This window comes from Anabrus simplex, chromosome 2, assembly GCF_040414725.1.
Source record: "Anabrus simplex isolate iqAnaSimp1 chromosome 2, ASM4041472v1, whole genome shotgun sequence".
In the NCBI taxonomy this organism is placed as follows: Eukaryota; Metazoa; Arthropoda; class Insecta; order Orthoptera; family Tettigoniidae; genus Anabrus; species Anabrus simplex.
Genome location: NC_090266.1, coordinates 910372501 through 910395166, shown reverse-complemented (window position 1 = coordinate 910395166; position 22666 = coordinate 910372501). Strand labels below are relative to the sequence as shown.

Here is a 22666-nt window from a genome sequence, read left to right as displayed (position 1 = left end):
TTAGCGAGCAAGCTGGCCGTGCGTTTAGGGTTGCACAGCTGTGAGCTTGCGTTCGGGAGATAGTAGGTTCGAATTCCACCGTCGGTAGCGCTGAAGATTATTTTCCGTGGTTTTCCATTTTCACACAAGGCAAATGCTGGAGCTCCACCTTAAAAAGCCACGGCCGCTACTTTCCCAGTCCTAGCTCTTTCCCACTCTTCCATCGCAGAAAACCTTTAATGTGTCAATGCGACGTTAAACAAGTAGCAACAAAAAAGAACACATTCTCTTTAGCACTCGAAACCGAAATATAGAAAACATACCGATCACTTCTGTTTTATAATTATTAAAAAATAACAATAAAGCAAACTACATTCTCCTTAGCAGGGAAAAACGAAACACAGGTACTCGAGGAGAGGGTAGCTGCCCCATGAGCTGCGTTGCTGTTGAGGCTCGTAGTCTGAAACACTTCACACATTGGTGAATGACAGTCCGTATCACTTTCTTTATGCTCACTACCCAACATCTGGACCTAAGAGAAGCTGCTACATGATTTGCACCAGCATGTAGCAGCCGAATTTGCTCGTCAGCCACAATCAATTTGGTTACATTATGACGCTGAGGTAATATGATTTGATGCCTTTCTGCAAATGGTTTCAAAGAGTTTTGTAAGCGTCCACCTACTCGTAAAATACATCGTTCCCATCTAGGAATGGATTCAGATTTCTTATTGAACTTTGCGGTGAAACTGATGAGTTCGACTTCAACTCGCCTATTTCCTTTGCGAATGTCACACGTTGAGCAAGTTTGATACATATCTGAAGTCCCATTGCTAGTTCTTCTGCAGATAATGGTCCCGTTCTTCTTACGTTGTGTCTTCTGGAATTGAAAACAAATCTGTTGCAATAAGCCATCACCCTCTGTAGACGACGGAGAGATGAGAACCGTGTCGTGACTTCGTCAGATGGAGTGGAACTAATTAAACATTGTACCGTATCCCTTCTTTCTGGAAGGTCATCTGCAGAATCATTTGAATCCTTAGTGGGCCAGGTACTTGCGTCTTGCACTAACCATGCTGGTCCATGCCACCATTGTTCATTATGTTGTAGGCTGAGTGGTCCTTCTCCCCTTGAAAGAACATCGGACGGGTTGTCTTCTGACACAACATGACCCCACTCGGCTCTTCCAGTCAACTGCTGTATCTCAGAGACACGATTTCCGACGAACGTTTTCCATCTTGTCGGTCCAGTTGCAAGCCACGAGAGTACTATTGTAGAGTCAGTCCACAAAAAAGTGTTGTCGATTTTCAGATTCAGGGTGTTGGTAGTCTTGTCCACCAGACATGTCAACAATAGAGCCCCACACAGTTCTAGAGACTGTTGTTTCAGAGGAGCAACTCTGGATTTCGAACATACAAAATGTACCAAAACTTCACCGTGTTGATTGATACTGCAGATATACACACACGCTGAGTAGGCCCGTTCAGAAGCGTCTGAGAAGCCATGAACATATATTTGGACGACTCTTCCCGTGCAAAGAATCAACATGTCGACATGAATGTTGTTCAGTGCTGGAAGATCAGTAAAGATTTTAATCCAGCCCTCAAGTAAAGGAGATGGTAGTGGTTCATCCCATCCTAGTTTTTCTTGCCATAACTGCTGCATGAAAATTTTACACATTACGATTACTGGTCCTACGAGCCCTAGTGGATCAAATATAGAGGCTATAATTGAAAGCACTTTCCGCTTCGTATGGCCTCCATTGTTCTCCTTGATGTGAACCTCAAACTGGAACTTGTCGAGAAAGGGATGTCACAGCAATCCTAGCGTTTTAATATTGTCTTCCTTATCAAATCGTAGCGGTAACTGTGATTCTCTCATCTCACTGGTATCGTCTCAAGTACAGCGGGGTGATTCGAAGTCCACTTGCGGGAAGCCTCCGCTTTGCAGCAACTCTTGTAGTTCTCCACGCAGCTGTATAACATTTTCCACTGTATCGCTACCACACAATACATCGTCCATGTAGAAGTCCCGCTTCAACACGCGAGATGCTGTAGGAAACACGTGGGCTTCTTCTTCAGCCAGTTGAGTTAGACACCTTGTGGCTAGGAAGGACGCTGAGGATGTACCGTACGTTACAGTCTTCAGTTAGTAGGTGCGTAGAGGCTCGGATGGATGTTTTTGACAGATTATGCGCCGTAAGTTAACATCCGTGTCGTCTACTCTGATCCGACGGTACATTTTTGTAATGTCTGCCGTCATCGTAATCTGTTGTGTGCGAAACCTTGTCACAATTGATAGTAGATCTTGTTGAACAGTAGGTCCCACCGCGAGAGTGTCATTGAGGGAAATGCCATTGTCAGTTTTGCAGGACGCGTCGAATACAACCCGTGTCTTAGTAGTGGTACTCTCTGCCTTCAAAACTGCATGGTGTGGAAGATAGCAGAATGCTTCTTAATCCTTGCACATATCTGGGGCCAGCTTTATATGACCCAGGGTCTCATACTCCTCCATGAAGTTCACACAATCGGCTCGCAGATCAGGTCTCTTCTCAAGCTTCTGTTCCGGTAGTCTGAATCGTTTCTCCGCTATTTTGTAAGAGTTTCCAAGTTGCAGACTTTCTACCTTCGTAGGCAACCTCACAATGAAACGTCCACTTTTGTCCCGTTTGGTGTGAGTTTTGAAATGCTCCTCGCAGTACTGCTCCTCCTTGGTTAGGGGCATTTTTCTAGTTGTCACTTCTTCTATTGACCAGAATTTTTCCATCTTCATGTTGAGGTCATCGTCCTGTCTCAGGAAAAATGATGAAGTAGGTGGAGTTTCTGCTTTCTCACTAGTCCGAGCCCGGAACTTCGTTGGGCCTGATAGTATCCATCCTAACACAGTATTCTTCAAGATGGGTAACTCATCACAGTTTTTCCGCCACCCTTCTTGCAACAGCTGCATAAAAATCTCAGCACCGATGAGCATATCCACTGGTCCTGGCTCTTTGAAGTGAGGATCCGCCAGTGGAATATCCTCAGGCAGGTTCCACGATTTACAATCAATATGGTTTGCTGGAATATCGCCTGTTATGTGAGGGAGTATAGAACATGTTATAACAGTTTCAAATCTGGACACATTAGAAATGATACGAACGTCAACACTTTGAGATGCGGTGACAACAGTGTTATTTATACCACTAATTGGAATACAGTTTCTACAGTATGTCGCTGCAGCCTCAGCTTACTTGCAAGCGACTCGGTTATGAAATGTGATCGCGATCCATTGTCAAGTAGAGCTCGGCACTGGTGAATTCGACCATTGTTTGTCTGCAACTCTTACTATTGCAGTGGACAGCATTACTTGAGACTGTGGCTTGAATTTAAGTGTGCAGTAACTAGCATTACTCTGACCTTGTTCGTCGTCTCTAATACTGGTACCTCTACTAGCTTAGGTAACCTTGTTTGTAGTCGTTTGATTATGTGTGGCACTGTCAAAGTGAATCAAAGTGTGATGTCTACGTTGGCAAGTCTTACAGCTATCAGATTTGCACACGTTGACACTATGATGCCTAGAACAGTTAAAGCATAAACCCTTTCTTTTCACAAAATCATACCGTTGTCTTGTGATAGCTTGCAGAAATCCTTCGCACCGATGTAATGGATGATCTAAGTCACAAAAGTCACGTTTCCCCCTTGTAGATACGTATGAGTTAACTCGAATTGGGCTTTCATTGCTTCTCACATACTGGTGCTTAGGTGTATTTGCCGCGCTCCCCCTTTGTTCCCATGTTGCCATCATCAATTCTAACACTTGTACTCTCTCTTCCAAAAAGGTGGATACGTCAGCGAGTCTCGGAAAATCATCGCTGGGAGCTTTCATTTCGAACTCTTTACGGGTAGCGGGATCAAACTTGTTTCACATCAGCTGCTCGAGTAAGGCTTCGTGTAAAGACACTGAAAAGTTGAGGTTCTGATTAGCGTTTAAATTGCTTACTAAGTGGTTGTTCAACTTCTTAAGGTCTGATGCTGTATCTCTGTGACATGTAGGTAATGACAATAGAGCCTTGATATGTTGCGTTGCTATCAGTTTTCTGTTGCTGTACCTCGTGCATACGATTTGCGAAGCTACTAAAAAGTTAGGGTTAGACACAGGAATGTTCTGAATTAATTGATGAGGCTCGCCCTTGAGTGCTGAAAGTAGATAATGAAAACGCTGAACGTTTGATAGTTTTAAATTATCAACAATTAAAGCCTGAAAAGTGTCTTGAAAATGAGTCCAAGTCTCATACTGCCCATGAAATGTAGGGAGATTAATGACGGGCAAACGTATCTCCATGGAATTCTGTTGGGAATTGCCGCAAGAATGCTGAGATAACTGATCGCTATTCTGCTCGGAGGTTGTGCTCTTTTCTATCAGTGTAGTCATTCTCGCCTCTAAATCGTAATAGTTTTCTTCGAACTGTTCCCTATCCCGTTCATGATTTTCGTAGTTCTCGTCGTCATTAATCTGGAGTTTACCCTGAACATGCTTATATTCTTCCCAGAGTGAAGGCAATTGTTTCAGCCTGCTACGTAATGCATTAATATCGGAGCCCGCCACAAACTTGTCTAGATATTTACTGATACGTGTCAGTGACCTTTTAATGACCGCTCGTTGTTTCACTAACAGGTTTTTCTCATTAGACTCCATGATGCGAGTTAGGAAAGACAGGAAAAATTAAAGGAATGACTGACCTCTGGTATACTGCTCTGATGTGCACTTATCATTTGTCCGCCTCGTCTAGTTCAGCATGCCGCAGGGATGATGATACACGTGCTCCAATATTCCCTCCACAGGTTGTCAGCACTCGAAACATACACTCACAAATACCGGAGGACCACGTAATATTATAGCATTACGACACTTTCAGAAATCCGGCCCGGTATGTCCATGTTCCGACCTCATACGGACAGGTCCCTGAGAACACGTGGTGCTAGGAACCACGTGCTGGTTCATACACATAGAAAGATGAAATGTACTTAATTATACACTACCGGTCAAAAGTTTTCGATCACCTATGCACAAAACTAGGTACTTTTCTTCAATGTACAAACACATCGTAAAAACTAAATAGACCAACAAAATATATATGTTCTCTCTCTATCATTAAGTAGAATACAATATGGTTATTTTTAGCCTCTTCAAAGTATTCACCCTTTGCCCTCCGAACAGCTGCAAAAACTCTTGACATTCTGGAAATAAGATTTTATAGTGTTTGTGTAGATATTGCAGTCCAACAACTCTGTAAATTATTCCATAGCTCTTCAACATTAGTTGACCTCAGTTTTCGGACCTCCCTGTCAAGTTCATCCCATAACGGTTCAATGGGATTTAAGTCTGGTGACTGACTTGGCCAAATCATATTTTTCAGTTCCCCACATTTCTCTTTCCGATTGACATACCCTCTACACAATTTAGAAGAATGTTTGGGGTCATTGTCCTACTGCAGAACAAACCCACAAACAATAAGCCTCTTGCCAGATGGAACTGCATTGTTGATCAGTATCCTGTGATATCCTTCCTTCTTTAATGTTCCATTAATTCGCACTAAATCACCGACTTTATCACCTGCAAAACATCCTCACACCATAACCGACCCTCCACCATGCTTCACCGTAGGTGTCACACACTGACTCTTCATACGTTCTCCACGAAGTTGACGAACAAACATTCGACGATGGCTCCCAAATACTTCAAACTTCGATTCATCAGTGAATAACACCTTGGACCATTGCTGCACGCTCCAGTTTTTATGTTGCTGTGCCCATTGCATTCTTTTCACCTTATTTTGCGTCCGTAGTAAAGGTTCTTTTGGCCGCTATGCACCCCTTTAAACCTCGTTCACGAAGGCGGCGTTGCACTATTGAGACTGAGGTTGGAGCAGCTCGCATATTATTGACTTCCTCGCGAATTTCAGGTGCCGTACGAGTCCTCTGACGTTTACTCTGTACACATATGAACTGATCTTCCCTGTATGATGTTACACGGGGTCCTCCAGATCGCGAAACACTTGCATTGGCACCGGTTTGCTTGAACCGCTGCAATGTATACACCACTGTAGATTGGGCTACGCCAACTTTTGTTGCTATTGTCCTACTAGAATACCCTTCGTGATGCAGAGCTACAATTACAGCACGTTTTTCAGTTCCAGTCTCCTGCTTCCGTCTCATTTGGAGGTAATATGGTATGCACCTGATCAGATACACAAACACACTGCTAGCTGCACACAGTGTACTGAAAACTAATATGAACTGCTTGCTACACAGACAGCTGAAGGAATGAGGCCTATTCGAGTGGACACGTCTTGGGTAAAGACACGTCAGTGTTGTTGTGGTTACTCATCAGCGACCCTCCATGCGGAGAACCGGTCAAATACATAACAGAGTCGTTCGGTCTTTACATGTTTATGCTTGTTTTATATCAGAACAGGGCTATGATAGATTTTTTAAAACTACATCTCTGTTTTAACCACAAATCCATAGTTGTGATAGGTGATCGAAAACTTTTGACCGGTAGTGTACATATACTAGGTTTATTACACTATATACACATCATGATACATTTGTTTAACCTGTCGCTCACGCGATGGTTTAGATATTTACGGAACTTGTCCGCATAGCACATTTTAACATAGTCCGGCAGCCATGTTGCTTTCTCTAGTCACTCACCCGATTGCACGCGAAGGTGCCCGACCACTTCCGACATAAAAGCAATCCCAGGAAGTGGCGCAGCGCCAATGCAGTGGCGCTCTGGTCAATCACAAACAGACACCAACCTCCTAGAAAGTGAAGGATACAACTCCCCATTGATTGTTCGTTGAGTGTTAAAGATCGGATAGAACAAGTGGGAATTGTAAGAGATATGAGAAGTAGAGGCTACTAAAACAAAATGGGAGGCTTCCACTGCAGTGAGTGATGTCACTTAAGTGGGTGATATTCCAACAATCAGTGGTAGGCTACTCCTGTCTGACCGCGGTGGTGAGGTGGATCATATCCAAATGCAACTGACTGTAGCTCCTCGACACTGTGCCTTAATGTAGCTGACGGAGTCGACGAGGTATGTGAAGTCAGTACAATGTTCGAATTTTGACTTGTGTAAGGAGCGAATATAGATGGCTTGTGGGGTTAGACTTCTCCTAGAAAAGAAAGGATACGAACTTTTTGCGTGAAGGTAAATAAAACTGTATTCGGTATTGACACGTAGATATATGACCCAATTTCCGTTGACATTGTGCACCGTTAAAGAGGACTGAGGTACTTCCCAATACAATTATCTGAATAAGGTAATATAAGAGGGAAACTTCTGCCAAGTTGGAACACGGAAACCCGTGAGATAACTGAAAATGAAAATTCACAGCCTGTTTCCAGTCATTAGAGTGGGTCAGGAGCGTGAGTTAAGCAATATGCTTAAATGTTGAAAATAGTTGTCCATTTTACTGAAATCTGTAATTAATGGTCATGAAGTACATGAAGTGAGTACAGTCATGAAGTCATTAAGTACATTATTTTACAATAATTATTATGCACTCTTGGAGAAAAACAATCGGTATAATATTATCGCCAGTAATGTTCAAGATGTTTATCTCAATCGAAGTTATGTCTGTGAGAAGTTTAAATAAGGTGCCAAAATATCTAGAGGAAACTACATCCTATCTAAGCTCAAACAGCACATGGCGATTGACAGCGACAACTTTATAAACTTCTGCGCTGAGTCTGGTGTATAAACAGCTGCATATTGCTCTTCTCTCTGGCTGAAAGGCACCTACACCAAGAAAATGGCATCGTCCTTAATCAGACAATGCGGACAATCAGAGGTATCATCAACACAAGCCCACCGCATTGTCTTCCAGTCGTTAACCACATCCTTCCACCAGGTCTTCAGCACATGGACTGTACAGGACAATACATCACTTCTGATTCACCAAGATATCCATATAATTGCATCAGTCCTATTGAAACCCAGACAATTTCCCCTTCTGATGGCTCAACAACTTATAGAAGAAAATTACTCTGAACTCTGAAACTGGAATGAAGAATAGGCTGCAAAGGATCCCCAATGAATTGAATTAGATCCTAGACCCTACGCAGCCCCCGCCTGGATTTCATCTTCCACGGAGTGTATGAGTCCCACTAAACAGAGTGCGCACCAGGCATTGAAGGTGGTTCTGCGATGCCATCTTGGAGCTTACGGCCTTTTCCAAGTTATGAATGCGGGGAAGAATTCCAGACAATGAGACACATCACCTTCTGATGCCCACATAGAGCCTTCGTCCAGACTATCAACGATCTTCTGACAGCGTCAACAACGGTTATTCAGTACCTATAATAGACTTCCTCATTTAATTCACGTTTCTCGTCTGTTCATTTATAGTTTGCTTCACTTTTGTTGTGTTTTTGTATTGTTTTCTGTATTGTACATATCTCTCTCCATTTCTATATTGTGTTTTTGCTTTCTCTTTTTTTAGTTCGTTTCGTATATTATCCGCCATTATTTTCATCATGTTTTTTCTTCTTCAATTTTTATGTGGCTTCATTTGTATCATGAACTAAGTAAAACAAGCAGTTCTTGTCAAACCCGGTCCCTACCTCTACCTCTTATGGACCAATTTTAAATACATTAGAATATCAGAAATGCAATTTTCTTACTCACAATTCAAAAACCTGAGGGAATTGTTAATTTATTGTTGTCTACCTGAACTAAACCCTAATTCGCCTGTTTCATAGGTAGGCCCTAATGTCTGAAGTAAAGAGCTCAGCCGTAATGAATCAATGAATCCCATAACATCTTGTTGATAAGCGAAGTTGGACATGGTAGTGATCTCGTACTGCCCTTTGTGAACAATATCCAGAGACTGGGTATATCGAGCATATGAGGCAAAGTAACACATTCTTTATATTCCAGACACAGCGATGGACAGTTACACCTTGGACCGTGTGTACCGATCTGTCATCTGGGGTCTGCAGGCCGGCGTGGCGGGCTCAGCAGTGTTTTTCTTGGCACAGCTACTGGGCTTACTAAGAGAATTCCCTCCTTGGCCGGTCTTCTGGACAGCAGTCCTTGTGGGTGCAGCCGCTACTGCATTCCTGGACTCTCTCAAGGTTAGCCTGGGTTCAGCAGAGTTACGTGTAAATAGGTTCGGTAATTATCAAATAAGAACTATACACCATTGTGTAGTCAATCGATGTACGCACCGGGCCAGTATACAGTGATACAATAGTACTGCAATTAAACCTCTTAACATACACAGAAAATTAATGTATAATCCAGAAAAGCTTGTTTACCGCATTTGTTTGGGAAAATTCAATTTGTCGGTCACGTTTGTGTTCAGATCAAGATCATACGCTACAAGGTAGGTGGTACGTTTTCGTTGCGCCATTATTCTACGACATATGGTCTAACTTGGCCACAACTTCGACAGTTTATTCTAATGTAAAATAGCAGAAATAACAGCATTTTATCACTAAAATAGATGAATACCTTAGGCCCAATTACGTTGCCGTGATTTTGTAAAACATTTTCTATATAAATAACTAATTATCCATTGTACAAGTTACCTGCATCAAATATTTGATGCCAAAGATGTCCTGAAATTCATCCAATCTTTATTCCTCCATTATGCACCGACCCGGTCGAATGACTGGAAACAGGCTGTGGATTTCCATTCACTATGTACATTTGGTTATCGTCAAAAAATATTAAAATGTAAGTTACTTACAAACAATGTACAAAGTAATAGATAATCTTAATGAAGGAATAATACAACAAAATACGTTTATAATACCGTCGTCATGTATTACTCTAACAGGGGCGGATCCAGTGGCCATTGAGGGGGGGGGGACTTCGACAAACCTCAGTTTCAGTGGGTTTGAATATTTAGCAGGAGGAGGGGTTAGGAATAATCCCAAAATATAATTAACCTTACACCTTGAATGTGTTTGAAAGTGCTTCTAGACAACAGAAAGTAAACCAGTTAATTATTCAGTCCGGATGCTGTATTTGTAAACAGTGTTATTGGCCTTAGTGGCATATTTCAAGTAAAATAATAATTGAAAGACCCCAGCCACCAGGAGCCGGCATATTGAGGTGACGTCATATAGGCAGCAAGCGTGTCAACTTCAACTCCGCCAGATCGCAAGTTGTTAATCAATTTTATCGGGCAGACTACAAATCCACCACCAGAAATATGTAACATTGTACCAAGTGGAATGGCAAGGAATTTTTGTAGCCTTCAGCAATCTGATGTCACCCGATAAGTGTGGGAAATGTGCGAGGGCTACCTGTCCAAGGTTAAAGCGAGGCAAATTTACCCAATTTGCGACGATCAACAACGGGACAATGATAGTTGTGGTGTTGGTGGTGATTACGACTTTAAGAAGAAGTACAACTAGGCAATCATTCTCTATTGACATTGACCAGAGGGAAAACATGGACGGGATCCGACATTTCGAAAAGTGAAAGAATCGGCCAAATAAATATAAGGGCCACGAAGGGCCTAAAAATGAAAGACTCCCTTGGCCTCGAATACTCCAATACCGCCGGAGTCGGAAAAGAACAAGAGTTGACCGACGGAGACAATGACTGGACGCAGCCGAATCACTCAAGTTACGATGGGTAAACATTGCCTGTATGCAGCAGACAAAGTGGAAAGGTGCGAAAACCTGTAACATTGGAGAATGATACAAGCTCTTGTACTATGGCACAACATCCTGCTGAAATGATGTGTCAATTGCCGTTTCCAAAAGATTGTGAAATTACATCACCAAAGTAGACCGTATATACGTTCGCTTGATTGACATCCGAGTTGTCACCGGGTCAGCAATAGTACACATCGTCTCTTGTCATGCACCAGAGGCATGATGCCTATTAGAGGAACAAGCGTATTTTGACAGAAATGGAGTCATACATCCAGTCTATTGTCGTCAGCGAACATCTGTTAATCGGTAGAGATCTCAGCAGCCATGTTCGATATTCAAGGGATGGTTTCGAATGAGTGCATGGTGGTTCGGGTTTGGCGTGCATGGTGAAGCTGGTGAACACGCCTTGGAATGCGACTTGGAAAAAGTAAATGCATTCTTCAAGAAACGCCTGTACTACATTACCACATACAGCAGTGGTCGTCGCAAGTCGTAAATCGATTACTGGATGGTGAAGAGGAAGGATCTGAAGCTATTAATTGACTGTTAAGGGATACCATCAGACAACATCACTCCTAAGTATATACTCCTGGTTCTTGTGTTCCAGCTTCACCTTCGCCCAAGTGTCTGACTTGTCACCACCACAGAACACATCACGTGGTGGAAGCTTCACGTCAGAGCAACAGTGCTAACAAACATCATCCTTCCGCTCCTGAATACTGATCGCCTTGTGAAGGGTACAGGGGGTATGATTACGGCACGAATTCGATCGAGTGCGGAAGACATAGTAAGGCTGACAAAATCCGGAAATCGTTACGTGGGCAAACACGTATGGAGGTGAAATGACGATGTCCAGCGTACAGTGATCCAAGAAAATCGCCAACAAGAACTGGGAGCTCAAATCTGTTATCAAACGAACAGTGGCAACCGCCAAGGACAAATAAATTAGTGATTTCTTTGAACAATTATATTGACCCGGAGGAGTCAATACTATCTATAGGATCACGAGATATCGTCATCTTGCCACTGACCAGTTGGTCATATTATCCACAACTAGGACGCACAGTGACATTGACATACCCTTCGAAAACTCTACTTTGACACTGATGCGAACACTTCACTGTCATTTGTAATGAGGAATTCCCACATCCAGCTTTCCCCACAGCCATTCCAGGGCAGAGTGCAGTTCCACACCCCACGCCTACTGAAGTTGCAGCTACTATCCGCCCAATGAAGAACATCAAAGAACTAGAACTGATGACGTCCCTCTTGAAGTTTGGAAGGAGATGGGCAATGTGGAACTGAATTTCTAGAAAAATTCTTCAACAAATGCATCGAAGAAAATGACATACCATCCACCCGTAAGACCAGTATCTGGAGAGGCAAGGGTGATGTTACTATCTGCACCAACTACCGCACAATTCTTCTCCGCTCCTCTGCCGCACCATGAAGTTCTTCGAGCGGCTGATTTTCGCACGCATAAAAGCATCAGTACTGTCTCATCAAACCAACGTGGCTGCGTTAAAGGCCGAAGAAAACAGATGCTATCCACACTATCCACTAGTTGTCACAGAGACGCAGAGAGAAGAACAGGCCATATGGCCTTTCTAGATTTAGAAAAAGGCATTTGACCAGGTTCCTCATGAACTCATCTGGTATTCGCTCCGTACGCATGGTGCTGTTCCGAGAGAATTATGTTCGTTGGGTTCAGCTCCTTGACCACAACTCTTTAAGCTTTGTCCGCTGTGCAACTGGCATAACAGCACCATTTGATATTCGAGTGGGTGTTCATCAAGGATCCGCCCTGTCACAACTCCTGTTTATCCTCTGCATGGACACAGTAACCGCGGACCTGCAGACACCACATCCATGGACACTTATCTACGAATATGACGTTATGCTGATTAGCGACTCGCGAAAGAGGCTTTACGAATTGGTCACCCAGTTGAAAACAAAGCTGGAAACATTTTGATTGCGGATAAACCTCGCAAAAACAGAGTACCTGGTGTGTAGCACCCAGACAATGGAACACTATTAGTCGGCAACATTCCACTACCGAAGACATCTGCATTCCGTAATATTGGCTTGCGCATCACCGTTGACGGTGACACATTTGTAGATGCTCGAGCTTATGTAAAAGCCGCCTGGTTTAAGTGACACCAGGTCACGGGTGGTGTCATTTGTCACAGCAAGTACCCCTGTGTCTCAAATCGAAGTTCTACCACTCAGTTGTTCCACCATGATACTGTATAGTTTGGAACGTTAGCCGGCAACAAAGAGACACGAACAGACGCTGCACGTAACGGCGATGTGCATACTTTGATGGACGCTGGGAGTCACGCGACTAGAACACACTAAGAACTGGGCGGTCAGGAACACTCTTATAGTTGCCCCGATTCCCGACAAAATGTGAGAGGCAAAATTCAGATGGTATGGTCACGTGACCAGAGCTGACCCATAAACGAGCACTTACGCTCAGCTTAGATGGAAAATGGCCTCGATGCCGACCTCTAAAGCAGTGGAGGGGCTACCTGACTCTCTGAGAGAGGGCATGACTGCTGCAGGTCTTGTGGACCCTGAAGACCGGGCAAAATGAGAGACGAAATGCAAAAAAGGCAGACCTCACTTAAGTTGGGAAGGCCACCAGGAATAAGATGAAGAAGAGAAATCGACTACTTCTGCCTGTATTGAACTACGTTCTTATGATCCAGTGGCGGACAGTCCAAAACCTACGAAAATGTTTCGGATTCCTTCAAGATGTTGAAATAGTTTTTGAGAGCACCCTTACAATTTTTGCATTTAGAGAACACAAAGATATTTGAATTTTAATCTACATTATATTCTAAATCTTGAGCCGCATTATCCATATAGTGTCTCGAGTATAAGAATATAAGAAATAAAATATCACAATGGAAACAAATACAGTACGTAAGAAAAGCAGTTGATTTTGCAGTTTTACATGGTTCTTAATGTTATGATTATAAACCACAGGACCAATCATTTTGTACATGATATGCTCGTGGTTTCGAGGGAAAGTGGACTCGAGCCTCCCCCTTCGGCACTCGCAGAATGGTTCTCCATTATTTCCCATTTTCATACCCTGTATCATAATTAAGGCGACTGTCACTTCCTTCCCAGTAGGGTCCTCTACTTTCCCATCGTCGACGAAAACTGCAGTTCTTAATGCGACGTTAAACGCGTAGCAAGAATTATCTCGCATGCACTGCAATTTCTGGTCACTTTAGTGAGAAGTCAGCACACTAGGAATAAAGTGTCCCTCCATAGAGACAAATAACACAGGTCCGTCCCAAGGTAAGGACGAGCAGGGATATGCTACGAGCTATTATGTTTTGAAAGGGGCGGAGTTTTGAAAGTATGTTTGGATGTAAAGTGGGCCTCACAACCTATATTTTTGAAAACTCAAGTCTATTCGTGAGAAAGAAATGAAATTGGCACCAGGGGATGGGCATTTGAACACTTGCGTCCTCTGTCCCTCTCTCACTCTCTTCCTTATTTTTCAAGGTCAAATTTTCAGTATTGTTAACAGAAGTGGGTAACTGTTGCCATTTATGTTGGACCGGCAACAGACCTACTTAATCTTTAACACTACAATGTGTGCCCTGTTGCTAAGTAAATCGTACACTTGTCACAATTCATTGTAATTACTTTTTTTACTGTAATATCATATCACTCTAGGCACTGATGCTCTCTTTTATTTTTTAAGATGTCTATAATTTAAAATTTTTCTATTTTCATCTGACCGCTTCGGGGGGGGGGCATTCCCCCATTCCTCCCCCTTCCCCACGTGGATCCGCGGCTGTACTCTATCGCAGAAGGAAAAAGGTACAGACATTTACAATCAAAATTCAAGGAGCAAAATACCGTAGTCACAGTCGTACGGCCCTCACATCCTCTACTGCAGCTTCTGGCTCCGCCAGTTGCAACATCATCGTCTTTAGATTCTTCTACCTCTTTCTTGGACGTCCTTTTGGTCGTTTTCCAGAACTCTCTCCACTCTCCAGACATGCCCTGATCCCTGTAGAGCTTTCCTTCCTGTCATCCAGAGCGTCGATAAAGATTTTCTATTTTCCACCATACAGCATGTCTAGTATGTTGGACCGTGCGTAAGATAGAGAGGTAGAATCGTGGGACGCAGGAAATGTGAGCACCAAAGCTATAGGAACATGCTTATATACCTGTGCCTATGGCTTGGGCCGAAAAGTGTTCAGCCAAATTTTGGAAATGAACACTGGATTTCTTCAAATTCTCTTTCTAAGCAAAGGTAGGCTTAGATTTTGAATATTGTGCGACTATTTCATAAGTGGAGGAGCCAACAGTTTTATGCGGAATCTGAACCTTTAGAACGTGACTTTTCATTTCGAAGATATAGGTGTTGATTCCTATAGGGATGACCAAGCAGGCATCAATGTTTGGTAATGAGACAAAGTGCATTGGCACTGCCGGTGGCTTCAAGTAGACTATGCAGTGGCCTCCACGGACTAGCCATGCGTCTTGGTAGATGTGCAATTACAACTGATGAGCTAAACCTAGCACACGGGGGCGAAACGCTGGCAACCAGGAATGAGTTAGCTGGAAAATTTATAATGTCCAATAACGGATCATTTATTTTGGTATTAAAATTCAAACGAAGGACGCTTTGTTCAAAAGCAAGCTGCGAAGTCATTTATGTCAAATACGTTTTAAGTCGGCTTATTTGCGACAAATTCAGCTCAACGATTGAAAAATCCCTCCGCTAAACTATATTCATCCAAACCTGAAAATATTTCTTCGCTTAAATTCACTCACTAATTCGAACCAGTTTGCTACCGTCAATGACCCTCTCTGTTGTCTGGGTTGGAAGAAAAGTAGGACACATTGTGTTCCACATAGCTCAAATTGGATATTTATTTGTGCGTCTAACATTTCATGCTTTGTAGTTCTACTAAACAATTTAACTTGCGATTGTTTGAAATCTATAAACAGCTCCTAAAATTGTTCCAAAATCTTATCGAACATTTCACGTACGTATATACATTATAGGTGGTTATACATTTCAGTGTTCAGTCTGCAAGCCTCTGTGACTTAATTAAGTGCCTCCACAGTCCTCTATTTGAAACTGGCACTGTGGCCTTACTTAGTTCTACATGTCTTATCTTTAAATCACTAAAAACTGAGTCTAACAATCATCGCATTGGCTCTCCTCCACTTCTTTCCCCTCCATGGACGAGTCCGCTATCCTCCTAGATAACCAATTAGCCTCACATGATCCCACCACCAAAGCCAGTTTATACACACAGCTTCATCGATCTAGTTTATTCCTAACTCTCCTCATTCCGAGTCCCTTCCTGCCATTGTTTCTACCTGTTTGTACCGATAATCAATCAATTAAGCAAGCCTTAAAATGATCATTGTAATTATTTTTACTGTCGGACGTGGTAACTTCAATCCGTGTGAATTCTCCTCGTTACAGTCAGTGTAATGTTCTGTGTTGACAGATCTCAACCAAGGATAAGGCTGTTCTGGTGACGGGCTGTGACTCAGGGTTTGGCTACGACCTTTGTCAACACCTCCACGATCTCGTAAGTACATTTTGTTTAACATTAACAGCCAGAGGTACGACCCTTATTACGGTTACCTCTGTTATTCAATAATTTATTTATGAAATGGAAGAATATCTATACTGGGAGCGCTTTAAGGGAGTCATTTTACAAGCTATACAGAAGCAAGATTGAAATGGTGTATGGCATTGTTCATAAGACAACCAAATGTAAATACCTGGATGACATTCTTAACGCCTATGACAATGAAAAAGAAGTGCTGGGGGGGGGGGGGAGGGGAGGAGAGAGAATGGAAGATAGGAATAGCTTTTAAAATGTGCCGTGGTGCTTTCAAATTCAGATCCATCTTCTCCAAAGAAATTTGAGTCTCTGTAACACAGTAGTTCAACATGCTGCCAAGACATCGGCCAAAATAGACCATCCTGCAATTGAGAATATGGAAGTACCTTCTGAATATCTTAGGATCCAAGAAAGTGTCAGAAGGATTTACTTTCTACCTGAGGTCCGATAACGAAGCATATGCGAGGACAGAAAAGATCACCAATACAATGAGAAGAAGGAGGTTGAATTTTCATGGACACCTGAAGAGGTTGGATTGACAGGGATTGGCTCATAAAATACTCATCCTTTAGAATAAATAGAAAATCTACCCCCACTGGCTAACAAAGGTGCATGATGATCGACGTGAAGGTGGTATAAAACCAGTAAAAAATTAAGACAGTCTTGTTTTTCGAATGAATACTGAGATATTGTGAGATAATGTTGAGAAACAACTTGCTATGCCACAGAAGAACGACAGACGAGAAGCCTAAGATGGAAAACCTCTGACGATCATGTAAAGGAAATGTTGTAAGCCTGAGAACAAAGAGAAGTCATATAGCTTGCGTATACGTATACAGTTGGCTATATCGATGTAAATAGTGGAAGCAAATATCTTGAGAGACACTTTTGCTGTTGTACAATTCTCGGTTGTGATTTTGGTGAATTATTCCTGCACATAATTTACTTATTTCGAAACATTATGTAATTCGCATCAGCACACCACAGTATTTCTTTCAACAATTCTTTCCACCTTTTCTCATATTTCCTAAATCGATTCTCCTAGGTAACCATGGGAGAACGTACATTACTACTAGGTTCTCATACTAAGGGTTATTTATTTATCTATTTACGAAGAACAGTAATTGTTTTCATTTAATTTAGTTATTCTGATCAGTTTATTAGTCCCAACAAAACTTCCCTTATTAATACCGTACGTATTTTGAAGTCATCCCTGCTTTTCAATAAATCGTCAGGATGTATGACCCAAAGAATTGTTAATACAGTACATGTGTAACCCATTGGAGGCACACAGCCTTATAACCAGTGGACGTGAAAACACTCATTAACATCTTCATATTGCCATTTAGATGTAATCTAAACATCTTCATGTAACGTTATATCCACTAATTTGTACGTAACAGAAATCATTTTGTACTGAACAGAAACCTCAAGCGTCAACTTCCTCAATATTTTGTAAATCAAACTGTTTCGAACTGATCTTCGTAAACGACCGATTTCCTTGCTTTCATCACTCTCTCCGTATTGAACTTTTCCGTATCCTCATTGAATTTGTTTCATATTTTTATTATTAACCAGATCAATACTAACAATCTGCACAATATTCGATCATCAAACTTATTAAGTAATTGTAGTAAATGTGATGCAGTGGTTAGAATTACAGAATTGTGTTTTTCTGTGGTGCCACTTAAGCTATGGGTTGTGAATCCATACTCTCCGATGAACTTTAGATTAATTTTGCGTAATAACATGTATTCTGAGAACCTGTAAAGAGTCTCTTGTTTTTGTATTTTATTTATTTGACCGGTTAATAAGTATTATGTTGAAATATAGCCTACTTGTAAGTGTTCATGTTCATACAATATATTGTCCGTGCTGTATAGGCTACTTAGCTGAATGTCGAACTTTGGTTATTTACCAGCTTTCTCATCAGTTTAATTTCCAAAGATAAAATATTAATGAAAGAGTGGAAGTTTTTTAAGTGGGGCTTCGCACAGGGACTGCTATAGAAAGTTCGATCTCAAATTTGTGATTAGAGGGAAGAATACGAGTACTTTCCCAATGAAAATGGAGAATCTATTTTCATCAACTACAAAATTCTCTGAGTTGCAGATATTACTATGTTATAGAAGTTATCAGTTTGTAGTTCTTTCGGAAATCATGAACAGCACTGATAAAATGTTTCACCTGTAACCAGTTGTATCAAATAAGCCCTCGTTTAATGTAGATATTAACCATTACTATTCTGTTTCCGTTGCCCATTTTAAATATTGGGGGCTCATCAATCAATCAATCAATCAGTCAATCAATCAATTAATCAATCAATCAATCAATCAATCAGTCACCACTGATCTGTTTTTAGGGCTATCATCCAGGTGGCAGATTCCCTATTAGTTGTTTACCTACTCTTTTATTAATTGATTTTAAAGAAGTTGGAAATTTATCAGTCATCTAAAAAATCAACTCCATGGCACTACGGCCCTTAAGGGACTTGGCTTACCAAGCAACCGCTGCTCAACCCGAAGGGCTGCAGATTACGAGGTGTCGTGTGGCCAGCACGACGAATCCTCTCGGCCGTTATTCTTGGCTTTCTAGGCTGGATTATCAGACATCCCTCTTGGTAAATTATTCCAATCCCTAATTGCTCTTCCTATAAACGACTATTTTCCCCAATTTGTTATCTTGAATTCACACTTTATCTTCATACTTTCATACTTTTAAGAGCTCCATTCAGGCATATTCGTCTACTAATATTATTTCACGCCATCTCTCCACCGACACCTCAGAACATACTGCTTACTCGAGCAGCTCGTCCCCTGACTCCCAAACCATCCCAGAAAGTTTGCAGCTTTTCCATAGCACTGCTGTTTTGTTGGAAATCGTCCGGAATGAATTGAGCTGTTTTTCTTTGAATCCTTTTCTAGTTCTCGAATGAAGTAATTCTGGTGTGGGTCCCATACACCGGAACCGTACTCTAATTGGGGCCTTACTAGTTATTTGCACACTAATTTGTGTTGATATTGTTTGAATCTTTGTCCTGGGGTTTGTGCATAACCATGTTTAAGAAACAATACTTCCTATCCATTGTTATTCCTTAAGACTAGTCACACCTTCCAGCCGTATATGAATATGCAGTCCATCAGAACAATTTTCATTATGCTAATTTTCCTATGCTTTTGTACAAGAAAAGAGGGCTCTTATCTCTGTTGGAAATCGCATTCCGTACACAAGGGATTACAAAGAACATTTACAGGTCCAGGGAATATATGATCATACTATGCAGTAAAGGCAAAAAATCGTGACGTGTTAAGCGAGGTATTTTTTATACAGATTTAATATGATGGGCATCAGGACTTCAACTTTACGACGTGCTAAGCGGGAAAACGTGTTAATGAGGAACATATTAATGAGGTTTCACTGTACTAATTAGTACGGTACGGTAATGGATAGGAAGAGCAATGTCAGATACGTGGTATTGTTTCGCAAACATCGATGTATTAGAGGGTGTAGTTATTCTTTTGCGTGTTAGGTTTGTTCAAAGTCTTTCTAAACACTCCAAAGTTGCATAATATTCCAACTTACACTTTGAGTCTGTGTCGAGAATAATAACTTGACTCAGTACAGCTAATGTTTGTGCCGGAATTTTAATCTCCTGCTTAGAAGCGATAAGCTAAGTGATTTCCATAGGAACAATGAAGGTAGGATAGAGTTGTTAGCTCTATGCCCAGCTGTCTTTGTTCCCAGGAAGAAACCTGGCGAAGGATCAGCGAATCCAGGACTAAAAGTGGGAGTCTCGTTTCTAAAGGTCTCGAATTTCCAGTGTTGAATCGGACCCACGAACGTCCAGGTAAACTGAGCACGCCTTTACCACCTCACCTAAACAACCCTAAACATCCTATTTTGGAACTTGGTTTCTCATTTCATATACAGTAGTTCCTTTATGGCGATCAACCCTAGAACTGGTCCGAGATCTTGTTTCGACACAATTTAATTGTTGTTTTAATATAATTAAGATACAAATACAATCACTGTTTAGTAAATTTTTCGAAGCCAATGTGAGTTATTCATTCTCTTCACGTGACTGAAGTTCTCAACCATGGACCTGCCTCTCTTGTACCTTCAAGTGCTTTTGCATCGTGAAAATTTTATATCCTGTCTCATGTGGTTACAGGCGCATATCTGATCGAAACTAACTATTCCACACAGAGAGATAAGTCTTGGGTGTAGGGTGAATCACTGGAAAATCGTCAGATATAAGTAAAAGGTTTACGTCTAACACTTTATCTGACAGTATATGTTGATATGTATCGATAGACGTGGCGTCGCTTGGGTCAAGCAAACCAACTACCTCTTTTAAGATTGCAGATGTTGAGGCTGCATCGAACCAACATTCTTCATCACGTTAACATAGCTGCAAGAGAATGTGCTTTAAGCAAGTAAACTTTCATGGGCGGTTTAACAAAAGAATGGCTTACAGAGGTCGTCAAGCGATCTACCAAAGGTAAAGAATTACATATCGTCTTAGTAATTCGATGAAGAACAAGTGATAGGCATGTTACATTGATTAGAAAAATGCCTTTTAATGTATGCACTGATTGGACCTGCAACTGTAACAAATATAAGTAAACTATTACGTATATTTAATACCAAGATGCCATAATAATGTCAAGGAATCCTTCACATACTAAGTTATAGTGGCATTGTTATTAGCTTCTAATTTTCTCTCTTTTTTCTGAGGTAACATTATTATAGCAAAGAACTGATCACTATACACACAATATTCTTCCATCCGGTACATGGGCGTGGGTTCCTAAGAAATGTTCATAGTGAGATAATGATAACTAAAACTACTATACAAGGGAAGAAGAAGAAAAACTAACATAACACATTAAACACTCCACCAATTGCTTTTAAATACCTTACTTATTTGCATGGTTTTACCGAAATATTCTTCATGTTTCGCTATTTTTATCTTCCGAAATATTACAACTCTGTCTTCATGTCCTTAAATTATATATGCATTAAAACAGTTTTCGACCACTTGTTAGTATTAAATCACTTGCTTACCAGATGATCAACTAGGATTCCTATAGACTTGACGAACAATTAACTACTGGCTTTTAATTCGCTGTGAAACTATAAGTACAGTCAAATGGTGCAGCATTCTCCATGCCCAGTAGTGGTAGTGTACAGTGAAAACCTTATCAACACGCCACAGAGACATTATTAAAAATATTAATATTCTTTAAAATGATCAAAATATGCTATACCTTGGAGTTTAGAACAAATTCAAAAATTCATAATTCGTTTAGATAAAGCATAAGCATTATATATTAACGCCCAGAGAAACCTTATCCAGCTGTATAAACGCAGGATGGTGGTGGAGGTGGTCGTGGTCGTGGTGGTGATTATTGTTTTGAGGGGAAGTACTCTAAACTTAGGAGCCTTAATGATGGCATACCCAAGTAAATATTGAATTTGAAAATAAAGGATCCTCACATTGAGTAACTGAAAGGTGTATGAGGAAAAGAGATATGTTGCTTATCAGTCTTGTGTGCTAACCATCTGTATGGAAGCACCGTTAAAACTTTATTATTGTAGTATGTGTTATTTTGTGAATATTTACGGCTAGACATGGAAACATATTACGTTCCAGTACTTCAAGTAAGGGGCAATTCCGATATTCGTCGGGCGTGATTCTGGTAATATCCTGGAAATACCATAGGCCCTACTTAGGAGAGCTGCTAAAATTTGACGATCAACTTAGGGCTGCTCTTTCTCTAATGTTACGTGTATTAGACCCACAAGTATGAAGTCATAGGAAACAGAAATTGCTTGTATTATCATGAACTTTCCACTCAATTGTTGAACAAATTTTCATTTAAAAAACGAACCAAGTTTCCTACCAGATCAGTTTTATATTTTTCTAAAATAACTCTCCATAGAGGTTATGTCTTATAAGTGTATTAAATTTCTTGATACTCCAGTGTACAGATTTATTTTTCCATTGTTCTTGCAGGGATTTGTAGTGTTTGCGGGATGTCTTCTGCTAGAAAAGAATGGATCTGGAGCCCGTAATTTACAAGAGAAGAAACTGAAGAACTTGCACGTGATTCAACTGGACATCACGTCTGATGAGCAAGTCGCACGTGCTGTCAAGTACATAACAGAGCATCTACCGTCAGAAGGTAGGCTGCTAACTACTGATTGTAAGTCAGACGAACCATTTGACGTTCTCTTGAGTCATAGTGTTCATTTCCTTCGTATTCCTTCTTGTTATACCGCATCGTTGGATAATCCTTCTTTCATTTTTACCGGAGACTGAGATCGAACCTGGTACTTCCACCACTGTTCACGTAATTAAACCACGTACGAACCTGGTAGGATGTAATGGTGTTTATTACTCACAAGA

At 41.2% G+C, this 22666-nt stretch overlaps 1 protein-coding gene across 1 annotated transcript in view; it reads left to right on the top strand.

Moving 5' to 3' along the window:
- Nucleotides 1–22666, top strand: part of LOC136863183 (D-beta-hydroxybutyrate dehydrogenase, mitochondrial) — a 68638-nt gene that overhangs the window by 16504 nt on the left and 29468 nt on the right. Inside the window, exons 2-4 of the mRNA XM_067139536.2 lie at nt 8904–9100; nt 16132–16215; nt 22274–22442. Coding sequence (XP_066995637.2) covers nt 8912–9100; nt 16132–16215; nt 22274–22442 — 442 coding nt within the window. The 5' untranslated portion in view covers nt 8904–8911. The remainder of the gene's footprint in view (nt 1–8903; nt 9101–16131; nt 16216–22273; nt 22443–22666) is intronic.